This window comes from Balaenoptera borealis (assembly GCF_965194805.1).
Source record: "Balaenoptera borealis genome assembly, chromosome: 20".
Classification (NCBI taxonomy): Eukaryota; Metazoa; Chordata; class Mammalia; order Artiodactyla; family Balaenopteridae; genus Balaenoptera; species Balaenoptera borealis.
This window is the reverse complement of record NC_138879.1, coordinates 17808248-17827578: the sequence shown is the minus strand read 5'-3', so window position 1 is coordinate 17827578 and position 19331 is coordinate 17808248. Positions and strand designations below refer to the sequence as shown.

The window sequence follows — 19331 nt, the reverse complement described above, 5'->3', positions numbered from 1 at the left end:
GATCAAGTAATAAATGGGACCATCAATGCATGACAGGAATTATGCCAGGCACTTCATTCGTCCTTCAAATGCCTCCCGACTGTCTACTCCTTGCCGGCGCTGCTCGTTGACTCACTGGGACTGTGGCTGAGCGCCTAGGAGGGGACTCAGCCAAAACACAAATACCTGATGGTGAGTCGTGCCCCAGGGAAGCAGGCGTGCAACGGCTGTGGCCTTGAGTAATGGGGACCACTTCAGAGAGTGCGACCAGGCCCTGAGGTCACATTTGCAGGGAGATCTTCCGAATGGACAGGGTGGCTGTATGGGAGCTGGTGGCTGAGTGTCCCACACAGAAGGCCCTGAGGTGGGAAGTCATCTGTGGGCTCTAGAAAATACATGAAACCCAAGGAAACTGAGAAGGGGAAAGGGGCCACGACATGACATGGGAGTGTGAGCAAAGCCCCATCACAGGGGGTCTTGGGTGAATGTGGTGAGGAAGGTGGATTTCTTCTCAGAGCCGTTGAACCAATAGGAGGGTTTTAAGTCAGAAAGTGACGTGATTTGATGCAGAAGTTACCTGTGGCTGTGGTGTGATGAGATGGGGCGAGGGCAGGGCGGGAGTGAGAGCAGAGCTGTTATTTAGGGGCAGGTACAGATGACGGCTGCCTGGACTCAGTCAAACCAAACAATCTGAGGGCTGAGGGAGGGAAACTGAATCTCAGAGACTTTGTAGCTACAAAGTGATGGAGCTAAGACTTAAACCCACGACTTCTCTCTCCCAATAGCCATGCTTTCTTAGTGCTTTATAATACTCATCACTATACTTATTAAGTGTTTGTTTAATCTTCATCACGTGGGCTATTGGTATTATTACCTCCAGTCTACTGATGGGGAGAGTGAATGAGCAAAGGATTTGACTGACCTCAGGTTAGCCTCAGAGCCAGATCCTAATTCATAGGAGAAAAGGGACTGCTTTACAAATAGAAACCTGGGAAACCCACATCTTCTCTCCCTCACTGCACATCTCTGAGTCCTCTGAGTGTGTTCTTCCTCCGGGACCTCTGAGTGGCTTAAGCGATCCTGGAGCTCACAGGGTAGCTGAGCACCATCCACAGTGCTGGGGCCCTGGGCACGAGGCCACCATGCCCATTAGCTGACACAGGCTCCCTTGACGCTCCCTGATGCCGAATGATTGACAGCACTCATAATGACACCTGGCAGGAAGCTCCATCCCATACCCCTGGCCACAGTGCCAGAAATTTCACTCAAAATCCACAGACTCTCCACTTCAGCTCAGGCCTCCATCATGCCCACGTCAGGGAAAAATCCTTATTCGTCTTAGTTCAACCCAAAAAGATTTGGAGTTTTCCAAAGAAATGTTTCCTATGAAATATATGTCTATCTTTATGCCAGTACCACATGTCTTGATTGGTAGTAAGTTTTGAAATTGGGAACTTTCAACTTTGTTTTCTTTTTCAAGATTGTTTTGGCTGTTCTGGGTCCCTTGCATTTCCATAGGAATTTTAGGATCAGCTTGTCAATTTCTGCCAAAAAGACAAAAAGATGGGATTTTAATGGGGATTGTGTTGAATCTACCATCTTAACAACATAAGGTCTTCTGAAGCATGGAATATCTTTCCATTTATTTAGATCTTTTAAAATTTCTTTCAACAATGTTTTAGTTTTCTTGGTACAAATTTTGCACTTCTTTTGTTAAATTTATTCCTAGGTATTTTATTATTTAAATAGAATTGTTTTCTTAATTCCATTTTTAAATTGTTCATTGCTTACAGAAATAAAATGGTTGGAACAATAAAGTTTTTTTCTTGAGGTACAATTGACATACAACATTATATTAGTTTCAGGTATACAACATAATGACTGAATATTTGTATGTATTGTGAAATGATCACCACAATAAGTCTAGTTAACATCTGTCACCATCCCTAGTTACAGAAAATTTTTTTCTTGTGATGCGAACTTTTTTTTTTTAATTTAATATTTATTTATTTATTTATTTATATTTGGCTGTGTTGGTTCTTCGTTGCTGCGCATGGTCTTTCTCTAGTTGTGGTGAGCAGAGGCTACTCTGTTGCGGTGCGCAGTCTTCTCATTGCGGTGGCTTCTCTTGTTGTGGAGCACAGGCTCTAGGAGCGCGGGCTTCAGTAGTTGTGGCTTGCAGTCTCAGTAGTTGTGGCGCACGGGCTTAGTTGCTCCGCGGCTTGTGGGATCTTCCCAGACCACGGATCGAACCCGCGTGCCCTGCATTGGCAGGCTGATTCTTATCCACTGCGCCACCAGGGAAGTCCCGTGATGCGAACTTTTAAGATTTACTCTCAGGACTTCCCTGGTGGTCCAGTGGCTAAGACTCCACCCTTCCAAAGCAGGAGGCGTGGGTTTGATCCCTGCTTGGGGAACTAAGATCCCACATGCCTCAGTGTGCGGCCAAAAGAAAAGATTTACTCTCTTAGCAACTTTTAAATATGCAATACGGTGTTATTAACTATAGTTGCCACGCTGTGCATTACATCCCCAGGACTTATTTATTTTATAACTGAAAGTTTGTACCTTTTGACTCCCTTCTTCCATTTCACCCCATTCCCACCCCCGCCACTTCTGGCAACCACCAATCTGTTCTCTGTATCTGTGAGATTTCTTTTTTTTTTAGATTCCACATAAAAGTGTGAGAGCATACTGTATTTGTCTTCTCTATCTGACTTGTTTCACGTAGCATAGTGCCCTCAAGGTCTATCCATGTTGTCAAAATGCCAAGATTTCCTTCTTTTTTATGGCCAAATAATATTTCATTAAATGTATATACAATGATTTGTTTATCCATTATGGACCTTTGGGCTATTTCCACCTTTTGGCTATTATGAATAATGCTGCTATAACATTCAGGAACAAGTTACTGTTGGGACATAATATGTTTTCATTTCTACTGGGTATAACCTGGGAGTAGAATTGCTGGGTCATTGGTAATTTTATGTTTAACTTTTTGAGGAACCACCAAACTGTTTCTCATAGTGGCTGTATTATTTTACACTCCCACCAGCAATGTACCAGGGTTCCTATTTCTCCATATACTCACCAACGCTTGTTGTTTTCTATTTTCTTGATTTAATCTATCTTGGTGGGTGTGAAATGGTATCTCACTGTGGTTGTGATTTGCATTTCTTTAATGACCAATGAAAATAGAAAAATAGAGAACATTAATAAAAAATTAATAAGACTAAAAGTTAGTTTTTGGAAGAGATTGACAAAATTGATAAACATTTAGCTAGACTGACCAAGAAAAAAAGCTAAATATTTGTCAATTTTATTGATCTTTTCCAAGAACCAACTTTTAGTCTCATTAATTTTCTCTATTTTTTCTATTTCCTATTTCATTTATTTCCACTCTTTATTATTTCCTTCCTTTGGCTTGCTTTGGGTTTAGTTTGCTCTTCTTTTTCTAGTTTCTTAAGGTGAAAAGTTAGGATATTGACTTGAAATCTTTCTTCTTTTCCAATATGATGTTTACAGCTATAAAGTTCCCTCTAAGCACCGCTTTAGCTTCATCCCATAAGCTTTGATATGTTGTGTTTTTGCTTTCATTCATCTTAAGGTATTTCTAATTTCCCCTGTGATTTCTTCTTTGATTCATTGGTTATTTAGTAGTGTGCTTTTATATTTTTACATATTTGTGAACTTCACAAAATCTCCTGTTGCTAACTTCTAATTTAATTCCATTGTGTTTGGAGGACAAACTTTGTATGATGTCAAACCTTTTAAATTTATTGAGGCATGTTTTATGGCCTAGCATTTGGTCTATCCTGAAGAATGTTCCATGTATACTTGAGAAAAATGTTTATTCTGCTGTTGTTGGGTAGAATATTCTTTAGATATCTGTTAGGTCTAGTTGGTGTGTAGTATTGTTCACATTTTCTACTTCCTTGTTGATCTTCTGCCCAGTTGTTCTAGCCATTATTTTTTTTTTAATTAATTAATTAATTATTTTTGGCTGCTTTGGGTCTTTGTTGCTGTGCACGGCTTTCTCTAGTTGCAGCGAGCGGGGGCTACTCTTCGTTACAGTGCACAGGCTTCTTATTGCGGTGGCTTCTCTTGTTGTGGAGCACGGGCTCTAGGTGCACAGGCTTCAGTAGATGTGGCATGCAGGCTCAGTAGTTGTGGCTCACGGGCTCCAGAGCACAGGCTCAGTAGTTGTGGCACATGGGTTTAGTTGCTCCGCAGCATGTGGGATCTTCCTTGACCAGGGCTCAAACCTGTGTCCCCTGCATCGGCAGGCAGATTCTAAACCACTGCGCCATGAGGGAAGCCCTCTGGCCATTATTGAAAGTGGCAATCTCCAACTATTATTTTGGGGGTTTTTTGTTTGGATTTTTTTTTTTTTTGGCCAAGCCGCATGGCTTGCGGGATCTTAGTACCCCAACCAGGGATTGAACCCGCACTCTCAGCAGTGAAAGTGTGGAATCCTAACCACTGGACCGCCAGGGAATTTCCTCCAACTAGTATTTTGAATTGTCTACTTTCCCTTCAATTCTGTTAGTTTTTGCTTCAGGTTTTTGTTGTTATAAGTGTATATATTTATAATCATTTTGTCTTCTTGATAGATTGACCCTTTTATTCTTATAAAATGTCCTTCTTGTCTCTAGTAATGATTTTTGTCTTTAAAGCCTATTTCATCTCTTACATGTATAACCACTCTAGCTCTCTTTGGTAACTCTTTTCATCATATCTTTTTCCATTCTTTCACTTTCAACAATTTTTTGTCTTTGAATCTAAGGTATATTTTTTGTGAACAACATGTAGTCGGAGCATGTTTTTTAATCTATTCTGCCAATCTCTGCCTTTTGATTAGGGTGTTTACTCCATTTACATTCAATATAATTACTGATAAGGTAGGATTTATGTCTGCCATTTTGCTTTTTTTTTAAAATATGTCATTTTTTGTTGTTGTTGTTCTTCTAGTCTGTGATTCTTGCCTTCTTTGTGTAAAATAGATATATTCTAGTGTATCTTTTTAATTCGTGTTTGTTTCATTTACAATATTTTGGGAGAGTTATTTTCTTTTTTTTAATATAAATTTATTTATTTATTTATTTTTTGGCTGCATTGGGTTTTCGTTGCTGGGCGCGGGCTTTCTCTAGTTTCGGCAAGCGGGTAAGTCCTGGGAGAGTTATTTTCTTAGTCGTTGCCCTGGGATCACAATTAGCATCCTAATTTAAAACAATATAGTTCAGGGACTTCCCTGGTGGTCCAGTGGTTAAGAATCCACCTTCCAATGCAGGGGATGAGGGTTTGATCCCTGGTCGAGGAACTAAGAGCCCACATGCTGCGGGGCAACTAAGCCTGTGCCCCACAACTACTGAGCCTGCATGCTGCAACGGAAGATCTGGCATGCCCCAACAAAGATCCCGCATGCCGCAACTAAGACCCGATGCAGCCAAAAAAAAAAAAAAAAAAAAAAAAAAAAAATATATATATATATATATATATATAGTTCAGATTAATATTAACTTAATTTTCATAGTGTACAAAAACTTTGCTTCATTATAGCTCCATTCCCTCCTGACTCCTTCATGCTATTATCGTCATAAAAATTTGATCTTTATACATTATAAGCCTGTCAACACAGTCTTGCAATTATCACTTTATGCAATTGCCTTTTAAAGACAAAGAGTTAAAGACAAAAAAAGATTTACAAATAAAAATGTTTATACTGTCTTTTATAATGCCTATGTGTTTCCCTTACTGGTGTTCTTTATTGCTTTGTGTGGATTCAAGTTACCATCTAGTGCAGTGGTCCCCAACATTTTTGGCACTAGGGACCGGTTTCATGGAAGACAATTTTTCCATGGACTGGGGCGGGGTTGGGGGGTGGGGGGAATGGTTCAGGGTTCAGGCGGTTAACGCGAGCAATGGTTCAGGTGGTAATGTGAGCGATGCTGAGCTGCAGATGAAACTTCACTTGCTCGCCTGCCGCTCACCTCCCGCTGTGCGGCCTGGTTCCTAACAGGCCGCGGACCTGTACCGGGGACTGGGGACCCCTGATCTAGTGTATTTCACTTCAGCTTGCCGGACTCCCTTCAGTATTTCTTATAGGGCATGTCTGCTAACGACAAGTTCTCTGTTTTTCTTTACTGGAGATGTCTTCATTTCTCTTTGTTTTTGAAGAAGAACACAAGGTTTTGATCCATTCTCATCCAAAACCTACTACAGCTTGAAGGTGGCCCAACTGGCAGTAACCCTGTCTTTATGTCTTTTCTCAGGGCTTAGATTTATCCTGGCTTCACCACTTACTAGCTGTGTGACCTTGGACAAGTATGTCACCTCTCCGTGTGCCTTAGTTTCCTCATGTGTAAAATGGAGATAACAGTGTTGTGGCCAGAGCCCCAAAGAGTGTTGGAGGATTACCTTAGGACATATAAAGCCCTTGGGGCTGGTGTGGGCCCACAATAACACTGGCTCTAGCTCATTTGCCAAACAAAAACAAGCTATGGGGCAAGAGGTGGAGGAAGGAAGGGGATTCAGTGAGCCACTAAGCTCTTCCCAGCTCCAGGCCTCTTCCCTAGGTTCTCTTTGACAACTGTCATCTGTTTTTCCTACAGGTGGCTACTAGGCTCATCACAGGCAGCCTGGAAGCTGGCAGGGGCAACTACAGAGACATGACATGGAAAGAAGCCCATCCCAGGTTGTAAGGCCTACACGTGTGAATAAGACAAAGGGCGAAACCCATACTGTCCTCTTGGGATATCACCTGGATCTGGAGTGCCTCTGATGACAGCTGGCCAGGATGGACCCCATCAGTGGCCTGGGCCTTGCCCAAGCCTCCCCTCTGCTCAGCAGCACCTCTGGACCATTCTGAAGTTCCAGACAGACCTGAGAAGGAAGGTGCCTGTGCACCTTCCTGGTCTCTACAGGAAAAGAGAGAACAGGTGCATGAAAATCTCCTGCAGCAATGAGGGTCAGTGCCCTTCCATCTTGTTTCTGTGCCCAAATCATTGCTCAGGCCAGTCTCCCAGGACACCTATAAGCCACCAGGAAGCAAAGGTTTGTCTCCATTCTGCCACCACCTGGTCCAGCCCCACTGCCCTCCTTCCGTGGGCCAGGTACCTCACTCTTCCCCCATCCTAGCCCCGTTCTTGCCCTCTCCTCCCTCCCAAACAAGTGAGACAGCTGACTCATGCCTCGAGGAAGGCCATTTATTTCCAAGATATAGACTATACTTTTCAGACAGGACTTTTCAGAAGCAGGAAATCTTAGTTGTCGCCTAGAGAGGTGTGTCGAGGACACAGTGAAAGGAGACATGCGGACGTGGAGCAGAGGCTTATCCAACACTGTTACAACACTTTTTTAAATGAGCAAAACATCTTTAAAAATCCTTATAAATTCTTTATAATATGTTACACATTTAGAGACAATATTTACAATAAAGGATGAGGGAGGGAGGAGCGAGAAATCTACTTTACAGCAAATCTTTGCATAAAACAAGAGGACTGATAGACGTGGCAGTGGGTTCACAACCCCACCTGGGCTTCCCTGGAATGAGTGAGGGCGTGTGTGGGGAGGCCTGTTATCTGAGGTCTATTTACAATTTGTGGGGAGAAGAGGGGGCTGGGTCCCACCCACCCTTCCGGAAGGAGCAGCCCTGCTGAGAGCTCATCAATTAGTGTGTCCGCACGCGCGTGCGCGTGCGTGTGTGTTATGAGTGGGGGGAGAGAGAGAGAGAGACAGAAAGACACCAGGGATGTTTTCTACGCCCCCTCCTAAAGGGAAGAAGGCGAGGGCCTGTGTGCCTGAGCCATGGAAGGAGCAGGCACAGCTGGAAGAACAAATAGAGGGGCAAGAGGTCTAGCAGGGGTGACCGTGGACCCTCCCCAAACCGTCTGGGGAACAGGCAGCTCCCCGTGGTCAAAGCGCTTGGGGAGTGTGATTTAGAGATTGGAAAAAGGTGGTGGTGGGGGAATAACCCTGGTGAAAGTCTCAGTCCTGCCTCTTGAGGAGGTTGAGAAGTCCCAACCCCCTTCTCTGGCTCTGACAAGCAGCAGGGGGGCAGGATCCCTGTGTGCACCGAAGGCAGGGAGCCCCGGTGGGAGCTGGGTTTGAAGGGGGCAGGAGTGGCAGAAGTTGCTACGGGGAACACTTTGGGACAGTGGCTACACACACTCGCACACACCACGCCCCTCCCCCCATGGACACCACCACCCTACACATCCTCTCCCCAGACATACATACACAACCGCCCTCCCTTAGCTGGCAGCTAGGAGCTAACTGGGGGGAGGTGGGCAGAGGAAAGGAGTGAAGAGCCAGCATCACCCAGTGTCTTTTCTTTAGTCTGAGGCTTGGGGGTTCCCTATCCACACCCCATGGCCGACAAGGGTCCCTAACTGCAGACACAAAGGCCCAGAAGGGCACACTCTGTCACTTATCCAAGGGACAGAGACCCCCCCACACACACACACACAGGAGCCCTGCACAGAGCCCCAGCAGCCTAGCCCCTCTCCGTCTCCTCAACCCTGGAGCCCCCCTCCCTCCGTCCCACTCACACTCTGCGTCCAGTCCCGTCTTCTCCTCTGCCCGCCCCCTACCAATTCCAGCGCACAAACCAGAGACACGGCCTCAGCACCGCCCACTTGCACCCGGATGCTCCCAGGGGCAACAAGGCGGGGCGGAGGTGCAAGCAGAGGCGACTCTCGGGAAACCAAGGGGCTCCGGGTGGGTCGAAGGGGCGCTCGGCGCGGGGCGGGGCGGGGCGGGGCGGGGCGGTGGGAGGGAGGGAGGGGCGGTCACAGACACTGATGGAGGCGGGAGGCGGCCGAGCGGCGCGGGGGCTGGCTCTGCAGGGCCCCCGGGTCCCCGGGCGCGGGCGGCAACGAGGCGGCGGTCGACGGGGCCCGCGCCTTGGTGGACTCCAGGCTGCTGAGGCCCGAGTCCTTGTTGTCACTGTGCGCCCGCGGGCCCACGGGCTCCGGGGGACCCCCTCCGCTCAGCTCCTTCCACTCGTGGAAGTTGAGGTCGGTCAGCGGGCTCTGCACCACCACCGTGTGGCGGCGCCAGCTGCTGCGCCGCCGCCGCGTCTCGGGAGACAGCGGCCGCCTCAGCCGCACCGGCAGCATGTCGTCCGCGGTGCCGCGGAGGCGCAGCCGCAGCGCCTCGAGGCGCGAGGGCCGCGAGCCCAGCGCCGCCGCCGCCGCCGCCAGGGCCGCCGGGGGACGCAGCGACTCCTGGCTGCTGGACGAGGCGGAGCCCGGCAGCCCGACGGCCGCGCCCGCGCCCTCGCCGTCCGCTCGGCTCCGGGCCAGGCGGCGCCGTGCCAGGGTGTCGCCGGGCATCAGGTGGTGCGAGCTGAACGAGGGCTGGCGCTCCGGGAGCCCCCCGGGCCCCGCGCCGCCCTCCGTGTCCGTCTCCACGTGGCTCAGCTCGCTGCGCTCGTCGTCCGCCTCGTCCCCCGCGCCCGCTCGCCGGCCCCCGGCGCCCGAGCACACGCTGCGGTCCATGGTAGACAGGGTGGAGTAGCCCGAGACGATGGAGCGCGTGTCCGCGGCCGGCCGCTCCTCCAGCGCCGCCGGGGGGCTGAGGCGCCCGGGGGCCTCGGGGGCGGCGGCGCCCGGCCGCTGCCCCTCCGGCCGGTCCTGGGCCCCCGGCGCCGGCGCCCCCGCCTCGGGCTTGTGTGCCTCCTGCTCCGAGTCGTCGTCCGTGCTGCTGCCCAGCCCCCGCGCCTCCCGCCGCTTCTTCCTCTTGCGGTTGACCGCCGAGATGAAGGAGATCGCCAGCATCTCCCGGGTGTACGGCTCCTTCTTGGGGGCCCACGAGCCCTGTGCGGGAGACAGGTCAGTGTGCTGGGGGCGCCCGGAGAGCCTCAGCGCCCTCCAAGCCCCCACCCCTACACCCCAGCACCACAGCACCCAATCTCGAGAGGTCCAAGCCCAGCACCCTCACGTCCGCTGTTCCTCCTGGACGGCTGTCCCAACTGGAGTGTCACTATCCACTCTAGAGACTACCCCTCTGCGCCCCCCTCAATCCTGAAGCCTCCTCCGCACCTCCTCCGGTCTTAATCCAGACTCTCAGCTCTTTCCTGCGAGCTGGGGGCTGGTTTCTCACCTCGCCCCAACTTTCACTCCGTTCTCTACATCCAGTGCTGCATAAATCCTTTTAGACACAGCTCTCCTAATAATAGACTCTGCAACAGCGAATGACACTTGACAGTTTGAACCCATTTCACATATACTATCCTGGGTTATAATACCAGAGCCTGCAGGGACCTTTCTCGGACCACAGCTCCTCCCTCCCTCCCTCTCCACTCACTCACCTGGGAAACCTGCCTTTCCACCTACTCAGTAGGTACAGGCCTCTCCAGGGCAACACGCCCAAGCTCATTTCCCTTCCCACCGCACCCCATGCCATTTCCACCGTCCCATCAGCACCCCACCCTGACAATCCCCAACCCCAGATCAATCCAACCACCAGCTCTGTTGCCAAAAGTGGCTTTAAAATCCTGCACAATCCGATGATTTGGATTTAAGCCGCTCCCAAACTGTGATTTACAGCCCCATGGTGGGCAACTTTCAGCCACTGCTCTCACTGCTGAGCCCCGTGGGTGTTTTTTGGTCCTGGCCTTCCATGATCCCCCAGCAGAGCCCAAGCTGCCCATCACTGCCTCCTCCAACCTGGTTTTTAATCCTCCCTTTCTGGCCTCTCCTCTCTTGGGAGGCTCTTCTTCCTCCTCTTACTCCTTAAGAAGCCGTGTTCCCAGGGCTCTGTTCTCAGCCTCTCTCCTCTCTCCCTGGGGACATCCTGCTCCTGAGGTCTCCCTCGGCCAACACCAAACTCTCTGCCTCTTGAGCTCCAGAACTCTTCTTCCAACTGTGAATCTGTCTCTACCAAGGTGTCTGCCAGCACCTGAAACTCACCTACCTGGAACCACATTATGCTCCCTACCCCTGCCCCAAACTACCTCCATTCATGTCCCCAGCTCAGGGTGATTTCTCTGCCTCCTCCCTCTCCCCTCCTCATCATCCTCTGTTCAGACCCTCACTCTGCCTTTTCTGGGCCCTTCTGCCCTCTCCTAATAGAACTCCCTGCCTCCACCCTAGCCTCACTCCAGCCCTTCCTCCTCAGGAGCCATTAGTTCTTCTAAGGCAAGGCAGGAATCTAATCGCCTCCAGACTCTGCAGGACCCCACCCCCACCAGGATAAAGCACAGACACAGGGCCCTTCACAACCTGCCTAGTTCCCCCCCTGCCCCAACACAGCCTTCACTCTGGCGATGCTGCCCTCCGACCCCTCCCTCGATAGGACTAGCATTGGCAGCCCTTAGTCCCACCCCACCCCCGCACCCTATTTATGGGATGAGCTCTTACTCCCTCTACTAGGCCCAGCTCAAACACGGCATTCTCTATACAGCAACCTCCCACCCAGCTCTCCCTTTGGCTGATCTGGGAAATCTCTTCTTCTCTTCTCATAGGCCTTTGAAACTACACATACACCAGCTCTTCTCATGTCAGAATAGCTTTGTTTCCATAACATCTATATCAAACCCTGAGTTCTCAGAGGGCAAGGTCAGTGGCATATTTGTGTTTGCATCCATGACACCTAGTACAGTGCCTGTCACATAACAGGCACTCGAGAAATGTTAAGTGAATGGGGTGAATGGGGTCCCCTGAACATAAAAAGCCCTGTAGAAACGGATGCTGGGACTGGTCCCCAGCTGGGCTGAAATGACCTGCGCTTGCATCCCTTCTCACAGGTCACCTCCTGATTCAGCTGCAGCGTAATAGGCACACCTCAGAGATACTGCAGGCTCAGTTCCACACTACAGCAATAAGGCAAATACCACAGTAAAGAGAGTCACATGAATTTTTTGGTTTCCCGGAGCATATAAAAGTTATGTGTACACTGTAGTCTATTAAGCGTGTGCTAGCATTATGTCTAAAAAATGTACATCCTTTAATTTAAAAATACCTTATTGCTGGGCTTCCCTGGTGGCGCAGTGGTTGGGAGTCCGCCTGCCAAGGCAGGGGACACGGGTTCAAGCCCTGGTCCAGGAGGATCCCACATGCCACGGAGCGACTAAGCCTGTGTGCCACAACTACTGAGCCTGCGCTCTAGAGCCCGTGAGCCACAACTACTGAAGCCCACGTGCCTAGAGCCCGTGCTCCACAACAAGAGAAGCCACCGCAATGAGAAGCCCACGCACAGCAATGAAGAGTAGGCCCCGCTCTCTGCAACTAGAGAAAAGCCAGCATGCAGCAAGGAAGATCCAATGCAGCCAAAAATAAAATAAATAAAATAAAATAAATAAATTTATAAAAAAAAATACTTTATTGCTAAAAAATACCATTATCTGAGCCTTCAGGGAGTCGTAATTTTTTGCAATAGTAACATCAAAGTTCACTGATCACAGATCACCGTAACGAATATAATTATCATGAAAAGGTTGAATTACCCAAGAATTATCAAAAATGTGACACAGAGACATGAAGTGAGCAAATACTGTTGGAAAAATGGTGCCAAGAGACTTGCTCAACATAGGGTGGCCACAAACCTTCAATTTGTTTAAAAAAAAAATGCGGTATCTGTGAAGCACAATAAAGGAAAGCGCAAGAAAACGCGGTGTGTTTGTAGTGGATGGAGACATAGAGCTGCCTCCCGTGGCCACGGCACTCTCTCACATCAGTTAGTTTTGAGAAAGCCGGAGCCTGTCAGCGATTCAGGATTCACAGGCGTGCAGCTCCTGGGCTGTGGCTGCCCACACAGCACGACTCCAGAAGGCACCACCTGCAGCACTGCTACGGCCAGCGTGAGGCACATGGTGGCCAGCGCCGCTTTCTGCCTCTGCTCTCTGAGAGACTTGAGAGGCTGCTGGGATCATCTGATCAAATTACCCTCTCATCCTGGCTAGTTACAGAAGCAATGAGGTCAGAATGGTCACTTTCAGGGAATGCAGAGGTCAGCAGGTTCACATAAAGGTTGAGGGGTCAGTCCAGGAGAGGCTACAGGAAACCAGGGGTCTAGCACGAGCAAGGGGTGGAGGTGATCAGGAGCTAGATTCAGGTCACTCTAATGAACTTGCTCCCCGCCACAGCAGTCTTGTGATGGAGTGAGCTCCCCATCACCAGAGGTGTGCAGGCAGAGGCTCTATGGAGAGGTTACAAGGGTCCTCTGCACCAGACTAGAGCAGCCATCTTTCTGTCCAGTGCTTTCATCTGACACATAATGGGCTAATGAGCACCTGCTTGGTGTCAGGCACACTGATCTCACTGGGACTCGGCCAGTGCTTAGAGATCCAGAGAGAAATGAGCCCAGTTTGACCAGCCAACATTTAGTTGACTCCACTACTATGGACAGAACTGTTCCCCCACTAAATTCATATGATGAAGCCCTAACCCCCAATGTGATAGTATTCGGGGTCTTTGGGAGGTAATTAGGTTTAGATGACGTCATGAGGGTGGGGCCTTTATGGTGGAATTAGTGCCCTTACAAGAAGAGACACCAGAGAGCTTGCAGTTTCTCTCACATGCATGCTCGGTTTCTGCTTGCCATATGAGGACACAGCGAGAAGGCGGCCGTCTACAAGCCAGGAAGAGAGCTTCCACCAGAAACTGACCATGCTAACATCCTGATCTTGGACTTCTAGCCTCCAGAACTGTGAGAAAATAAATTTCTGTTGTTTTAAGCCACCCAGTCTATAGTATTTTGTTATGGCAGCCTGAGCTGATTAAGACACACTCCTGGTCTTCGGGCTGCCTGGGGCAGGCATCCTGGCCCTACTGGTTCTGTCTCACAGGGCAGGCTCTGCAGCAGGCAACTCACTGCCTGTGAGACCTGGTTCAAAGAACCGGCTTGGGTTTTGTTGTTTTCAATTTCATTGATTTCTGTTCTTATCTTTATTATTTCCTTCCTTCTGTTGGCTTTGGGCTCTGCAAAGACCTTAAAAAATAATTATTATATCAGACATATTTGTTGTTAACCCCATTTTGGGGGATAAATCTTATCCCCATGAATAGTATGAGCAAGCTGAGGATCAGAAAGAGGTTAAGTAACTTGCCCAATGTCCCAAAGCTACTAAGTAGTGGAGCCAGGGCTCAGGTCCAGGACTGTCTGTGCTTCTGACTGCTGAGCAACACTGCCTCCAGGCCACCTAACTCCCAAGTCAGATCCTCTACTACAGCAGTTACCTCCCCAAGCACTGCCAAGGTGAGCGACTTCTCAGCTTACCTTGGACACTCGGTATTTCCCACCTTCCTTCCCAGTGACTATCAATCTCCTTCAAGGCTCCAATCACAATTCCCCCAACTCCCTTGACCAAAAAGCAAAGTGGGCTGGCTTGTACAGGGATATAACTTTCAGAATTGCCGTGGCACTTACCTTGGACTTGGCTGAACTACAGGTGGTGGAATCTATTGTTAAGAAACGAAAGAAAAATGAAAGTTGGATTGAGCAAGAGAAGACTGAGTCTTGTAAACACAATTCCCTCTCCTCAAAGGCTTCAGAAACCAGGGAGTTTGGAAACCTGAGCTCTCCCCAGATCCTGGGAGTGTGATGGGCCTCTGATGTCACTCCCTATGGGATAAGGATGGAGCAGAGAAGGATGTCAATAACCACTTCCTTTTGAGGCAGAAAGTGACATCAGGCTGCCAGCCACTGGACCCTCATTTGCTCAGGGTTAAGAGCAAGGGGGACTTTTCTTTGGCCTAGTTCCTCTCTCCTCCCCTCCTATCCCTGTTACTCTGAAGCACTGGAGAGAAAATGCCAAATATCAGATGCAGTTCACGGAAACCACAACAATGAAACACATCAAATCACAGATGCTCTGGAGAAATGGAGACCACACGGTGCACAGAGAGGTGGGTGCCCTATATCCACCCTCCCCCCCACCCCACTTCCAGGCATGATAGGGCAGAGGGACCATGTGAATGACGGAGTACAGAGCAGACAGGAAGTGGGTGGGGCAGGAGGTAGAGAGGGCTGGTGATTACAGCCTGGAAATGTTCCACCTCCAGACCTGAGGTCAGTCTGCCCTCGTGGGGCACGGCTGCTGTTAATGATCAGAGTTATGAAGGGATGCGGGTCCCACTCCCCTGATATCACTGGGGTGGAGAAGGAACCAGAAACAAGTCCTGGCAGTGCTGTCTCCAGGACGGGGGAGGGAGCAGGCCGACCCCAGGATCTCCCGGGGTCCCAGGGGGCAGTGGGCAGGTGCGGTTAATCCACACTCTCCGGCAAGCAAGTTAGATGCCTCCTCCCCAGCCCTCCCCTGCACACAGTGAGAAGAGCAGACGGGCTGACCACACGGCGACACACACGGGGCAGGAGAGTGGCAGCAGGTGATTAGAAGAGACGGGGGGCTCCTCTCTGCCATCCCCACCCCCCATGTCCTCTGGCCCCTCCCCAGCCTGCCTCTTGCATCTAGGGGTGCTGTGGTATACCTCTGTCAGAGACAGAAGCGGTCAAAATACTAAGGGCGGGTCACCCACAGGTGGTAGGAATTAGTGGCTCGAGCCAAGAAGGCACTGGCCGTTCCTTTGGCCCTGGACTCCAACGCTATGATAAGGCCAGAGGCCTGGAAGCGGGACTTAGGGGCTGAGTAGCCAGGGGCTCCGATTTCGGAAGCAGGAAGAGCCAGCCCTTGGAGGCGGCTGAGGCAGGAGCTATAGCTATACAGAGGCTTCCGGGGTAGCATCCCTGGTGTCCGGAGACGCTGGGTCCCACCACCAGCAAGCCTCCCCCACCCAGATAACCAGAAGTGGCCGAACTCGGCACAGAGAGAAGCCACAGAGCGTGGGGGACTGCAGGAGGGCAGCCGTGCAGTGCCCAGACTTCCTGGCAAGAGGGACCAGACGTGGCTCCAACAAGTGCCTCCTTCCTCCTGAGAAGGGGCTTCTGGACGGGACGTGGGTGGGGGTAAGTTGTTAACAGCTGTGGGTAACTGGCATGTCAGGGTGAGGTCCTCATGGCCCCGGACCGTCCTGCCCGCCCCTCATGCCTGCCCAGCCTTCTTATAATCACCCGCCACTGTTAGTGACCGAGGCCGCGATGCCACACTGTACCCGTTAAATCTCCAACAGGTCCGCTGGAGGAGGGAAGGGGAGGAGAAGAGAAGGGGCAGGATCCAGGGGATGGGGGGAGAGCACAGGGAGAAGAGGGAGGAGGGGTGGAGGGGTGCAAGGAGAAAAGGAAGAAAAATTAAAAAGAGGAACGTGCCCAGGACACAGCCCACGAGAAATAAAAAGCTCAGGAAAGCAATCGGTGAAAACAAAGCTCCTACCCAGCCCGGGGTGGGAGCGGCTGAGTGGCGGAGGAGGCGGCACACAGGCAGGCTGGGCCTCCCCAGAGAGGCAGAAGGCCGCACCACAGCCCAGTCCAGCGGCGGGGGCAGGAGCAGGGAAGCTGGGCCCCTGACCAGGCATCTGGGACCCTCAGGAATGCAGATCCCACCCCCTCTCCACCCCTTCCCAGGCCCCTGCTCTCACCTGAACCTGGCTCACCAGGGGGCACTGTCCTGCCAATGTTAGGCAGGAGGTACTCGATGTTTGGCACTGACTGAGGCTCCTTGTCGTCCACAGGGGTCTGCGAACAGAAGGAGGGCCAGCCAGCACAGCCTCAGTTGTCTGACTGCAGACCCGACGGAACGGGGAGCCCTGAGGACAGGACGCAGGTCTCCTCCATCAGACCGGGGCTCACCCGCGCAGGGAATGTCTCCTTCATCAGCCAGGCCCTCGAGTGCAGGTCCTACATGTCCCCCATTAGACTGTTTTGTGCCTTCCCCCACACCTTGGTTGAACCCTAAAGGCCGGAGCTGTGACTCCCCCGTCAGACTGGACCTTCCTAAGCCCTCGATCCTCCTCGCAAGATTAGAGGACGGGGTCTGCCTTTGCTACTGGACTAAGTTTCCTTAGGGCAAGGCCTCTATCTCCCCCTCAGACTGGGGCTCATGAAGGTGAGGACTGTTGTCCCCCATCAGATTGGAGGCTCCGGAGGAGAGGGCTTATGTTCCTTCCATCAGACTGGGATGTCCCAAGGGCAAGGACCTTCCCCTGCTTGAGTCTTGCTGCCCACCCCGCCCACCTGGGACGAGGGCCCACCATCGACCAGACCCCACCCCACGGGCCCTCTGCATCACTCACTCTCTCTCCCTTGTCCTCGCTGTCGCTGAAGAACCAGTCTGACTGCAGAGGAGACAAAAGGAAGTGATGGAATCAGCGTGGGAAGGAGCTGAGGGAAGACAGGGAGACACGGGCTCCCAACCTGCTCAGTTCAGAGGACCCACTCAGGCGCCTGATGGAAAAGTTTGGACCCCAGTGTGGAAGGGAAATGCAGCCTGGAGTGGGAGAAGGCCTGAGCACAGATGGATGACTGGCTCAGGGAGAGCTTCTCTTTGCCAGTTTTTCACTAAACACAGTCCCCTGCACATCACCTGAAGCGAGGGGGCAGCAGCGCCATCTAGTGCCAGCCAGGTCCACTGCGGGAACAAGGCCAGTCCCGGAGGCTGTAGCTGCATGTACCCCACACCAGCCTAGGCTCCGCACTGACAACAGGGGTGGAACACCCCCGACCCCCGGAAAAGGCAAGTGCCTAGAGGGAGGTGTTAGGAGGTTGCCTGAGGGGCAGGCAGGCAAGGTTTTCTCATAAATGCCAAACAGAATAGAAAATAAAGTAATAATCCCACTCAAATATATTTTGTGAAATTTGAGAATCTTGAAGATAAAACTCTAAAAGTTTTCGGAGGAACAAAAACAGATTGCTTACACGTGAACGAGTATCAGCTTTAACTAGAACTTTCAGCAGCAACAGACACAAGAAGACAAGGAAGTAATATTTTTGATGTGTTTCTGAACTACAAGTGCAGGGATTTTGAACCTAGAACTTTATACCTTGCTAAACTCTCATTTAAATTTGAGTGTGAAATAAAGCTATTCTAAGACATCAGAAAGTTTGCTACACGAAGACTCTCTTAACTGAGTACATGAGCAAGTAAAGAAATGAATCCAGGATGGAACAAGAAGTTCTAAGAAGTAAGGATGGATAATAGCATAGAAAAGTCAACTGTTATCAAACTAAGCAATGATACACACACACATGTACAAACACAGACAAAGTATACCCATGACAATCTGGAATTTAAATTCAGAGGAAGAAACCAGTGACAGGTGAAAGTACACTAAGGTACTTGGCTTTTAGATGTGGTGGAAGGAAGATGTGGATGCTGATAAGCTTTAGAAATTGATAGTAAAAATTAAACATAACTACGGGCTTTTGCAATTGCATCATTCAACGTAAGTATGCGTTTTATAAATTATGTAAGTTTTATATCAGGAAAATAAAATGAACCCATCCAAAGCAAGGTAGAAAAGACCAAAAAAAGGAAATAAAATGAAAATGTAGTAAACAGAAAATGACATTTAAGATGGCAGAAATAAGCCCGGACAGGGACTTCCCTGGGGGCGCAGTGGTTAAGAATCTGCCTGCCAATACAGGGAACACGGGTTCGAGCCCTGGTGTGGAAAGAACCCACATGCCTCAGAGCAACTAAGCCCGTGCGCCACAACCTCTGAGCCTGCGCTCTAGAGCCCATGAGCCACAACTACTGAGCCCATGCGCCACAACTACTGAAGCCCGTGTGCCTAGAGCCTGTGAGCTCCGCAACAAGAGAAGCCACCGCAATGAGAAGTCCGTGCAGTACAACGAAGAGTAGCCCCCACTCGACGCAACTAGAGAAAGCCTGTGTGCGGCAACAAATGCAATGCAGCCAAAAATTAAATAAATAAATAAGTCCTGGCAGTACAGAAATTACAAAAAAGTAAATGAGCTAAGCTCACTAACTGAAAGTTAAAACACACAGAATGTTATATATATTTAAGGATATCCTTATACTTAAAATTAGCATCTAGAAGGTGGATTGAAAATACACACATTAACCTATCAGAGTGGTAATTATTGGGGGATGGGCAGAGTGGGCTTTGGAATGAGGTGGGGAAACAAGGAGACTTGCAAGGTTGATTATGACCTTGGGCCATGAACCTCAATTATTATTCATCATAATCAGGCATATGATTAACTCAAATAAGACAGAAGAGAAACGATAGAAGAGAAAAGAGAGATAGAGGATGAGGGAGAAATGCAGGATCTGGAGTCAGCTTCGGGCTCAAGTCCACATCAGGTAAATTACCTCTCTATTTACTTATCTTTAAAATGGGCATAATGTATGAGTATCTACTTCTAAAACTGTGGTGAGGATTAAAATAAAATACTGTATGGCTGTTATCTAAAAGACAGGAAGGGCTTCCCTGGTGGTGCAGTGGTTGGGAGTCCGCCTGCCAATGCAGGGGACACGGGTTCGAGCCCTGGTC

At 50.0% G+C, this 19331-nt stretch overlaps 1 protein-coding gene across 5 annotated transcripts in view; it reads right to left on the bottom strand.

Annotated features, from left to right (window-relative positions):
• Positions 1-7170: 7170 nt before the first annotated feature.
• Positions 7171-19331, bottom strand: part of ARHGAP23 (Rho GTPase activating protein 23) — a 73794-nt gene continuing 61633 nt past the window's right edge. For all 5 annotated transcript variants that reach the window (XM_082372151.1, XM_082372150.1, XM_082372152.1 and 2 more), the window contains 4 exons: positions 17109-17150; positions 16455-16551; positions 14350-14381; positions 7171-9797 (listed from right to left, as the gene is read on the bottom strand). In XM_082372151.1, coding sequence (XP_082228277.1) covers positions 8769-9797; positions 14350-14381; positions 16455-16551; positions 17109-17150 — 1200 coding nt within the window. In that variant the 3' untranslated portion in view covers positions 7171-8768. The remainder of the gene's footprint in view (positions 9798-14349; positions 14382-16454; positions 16552-17108; positions 17151-19331) is intronic.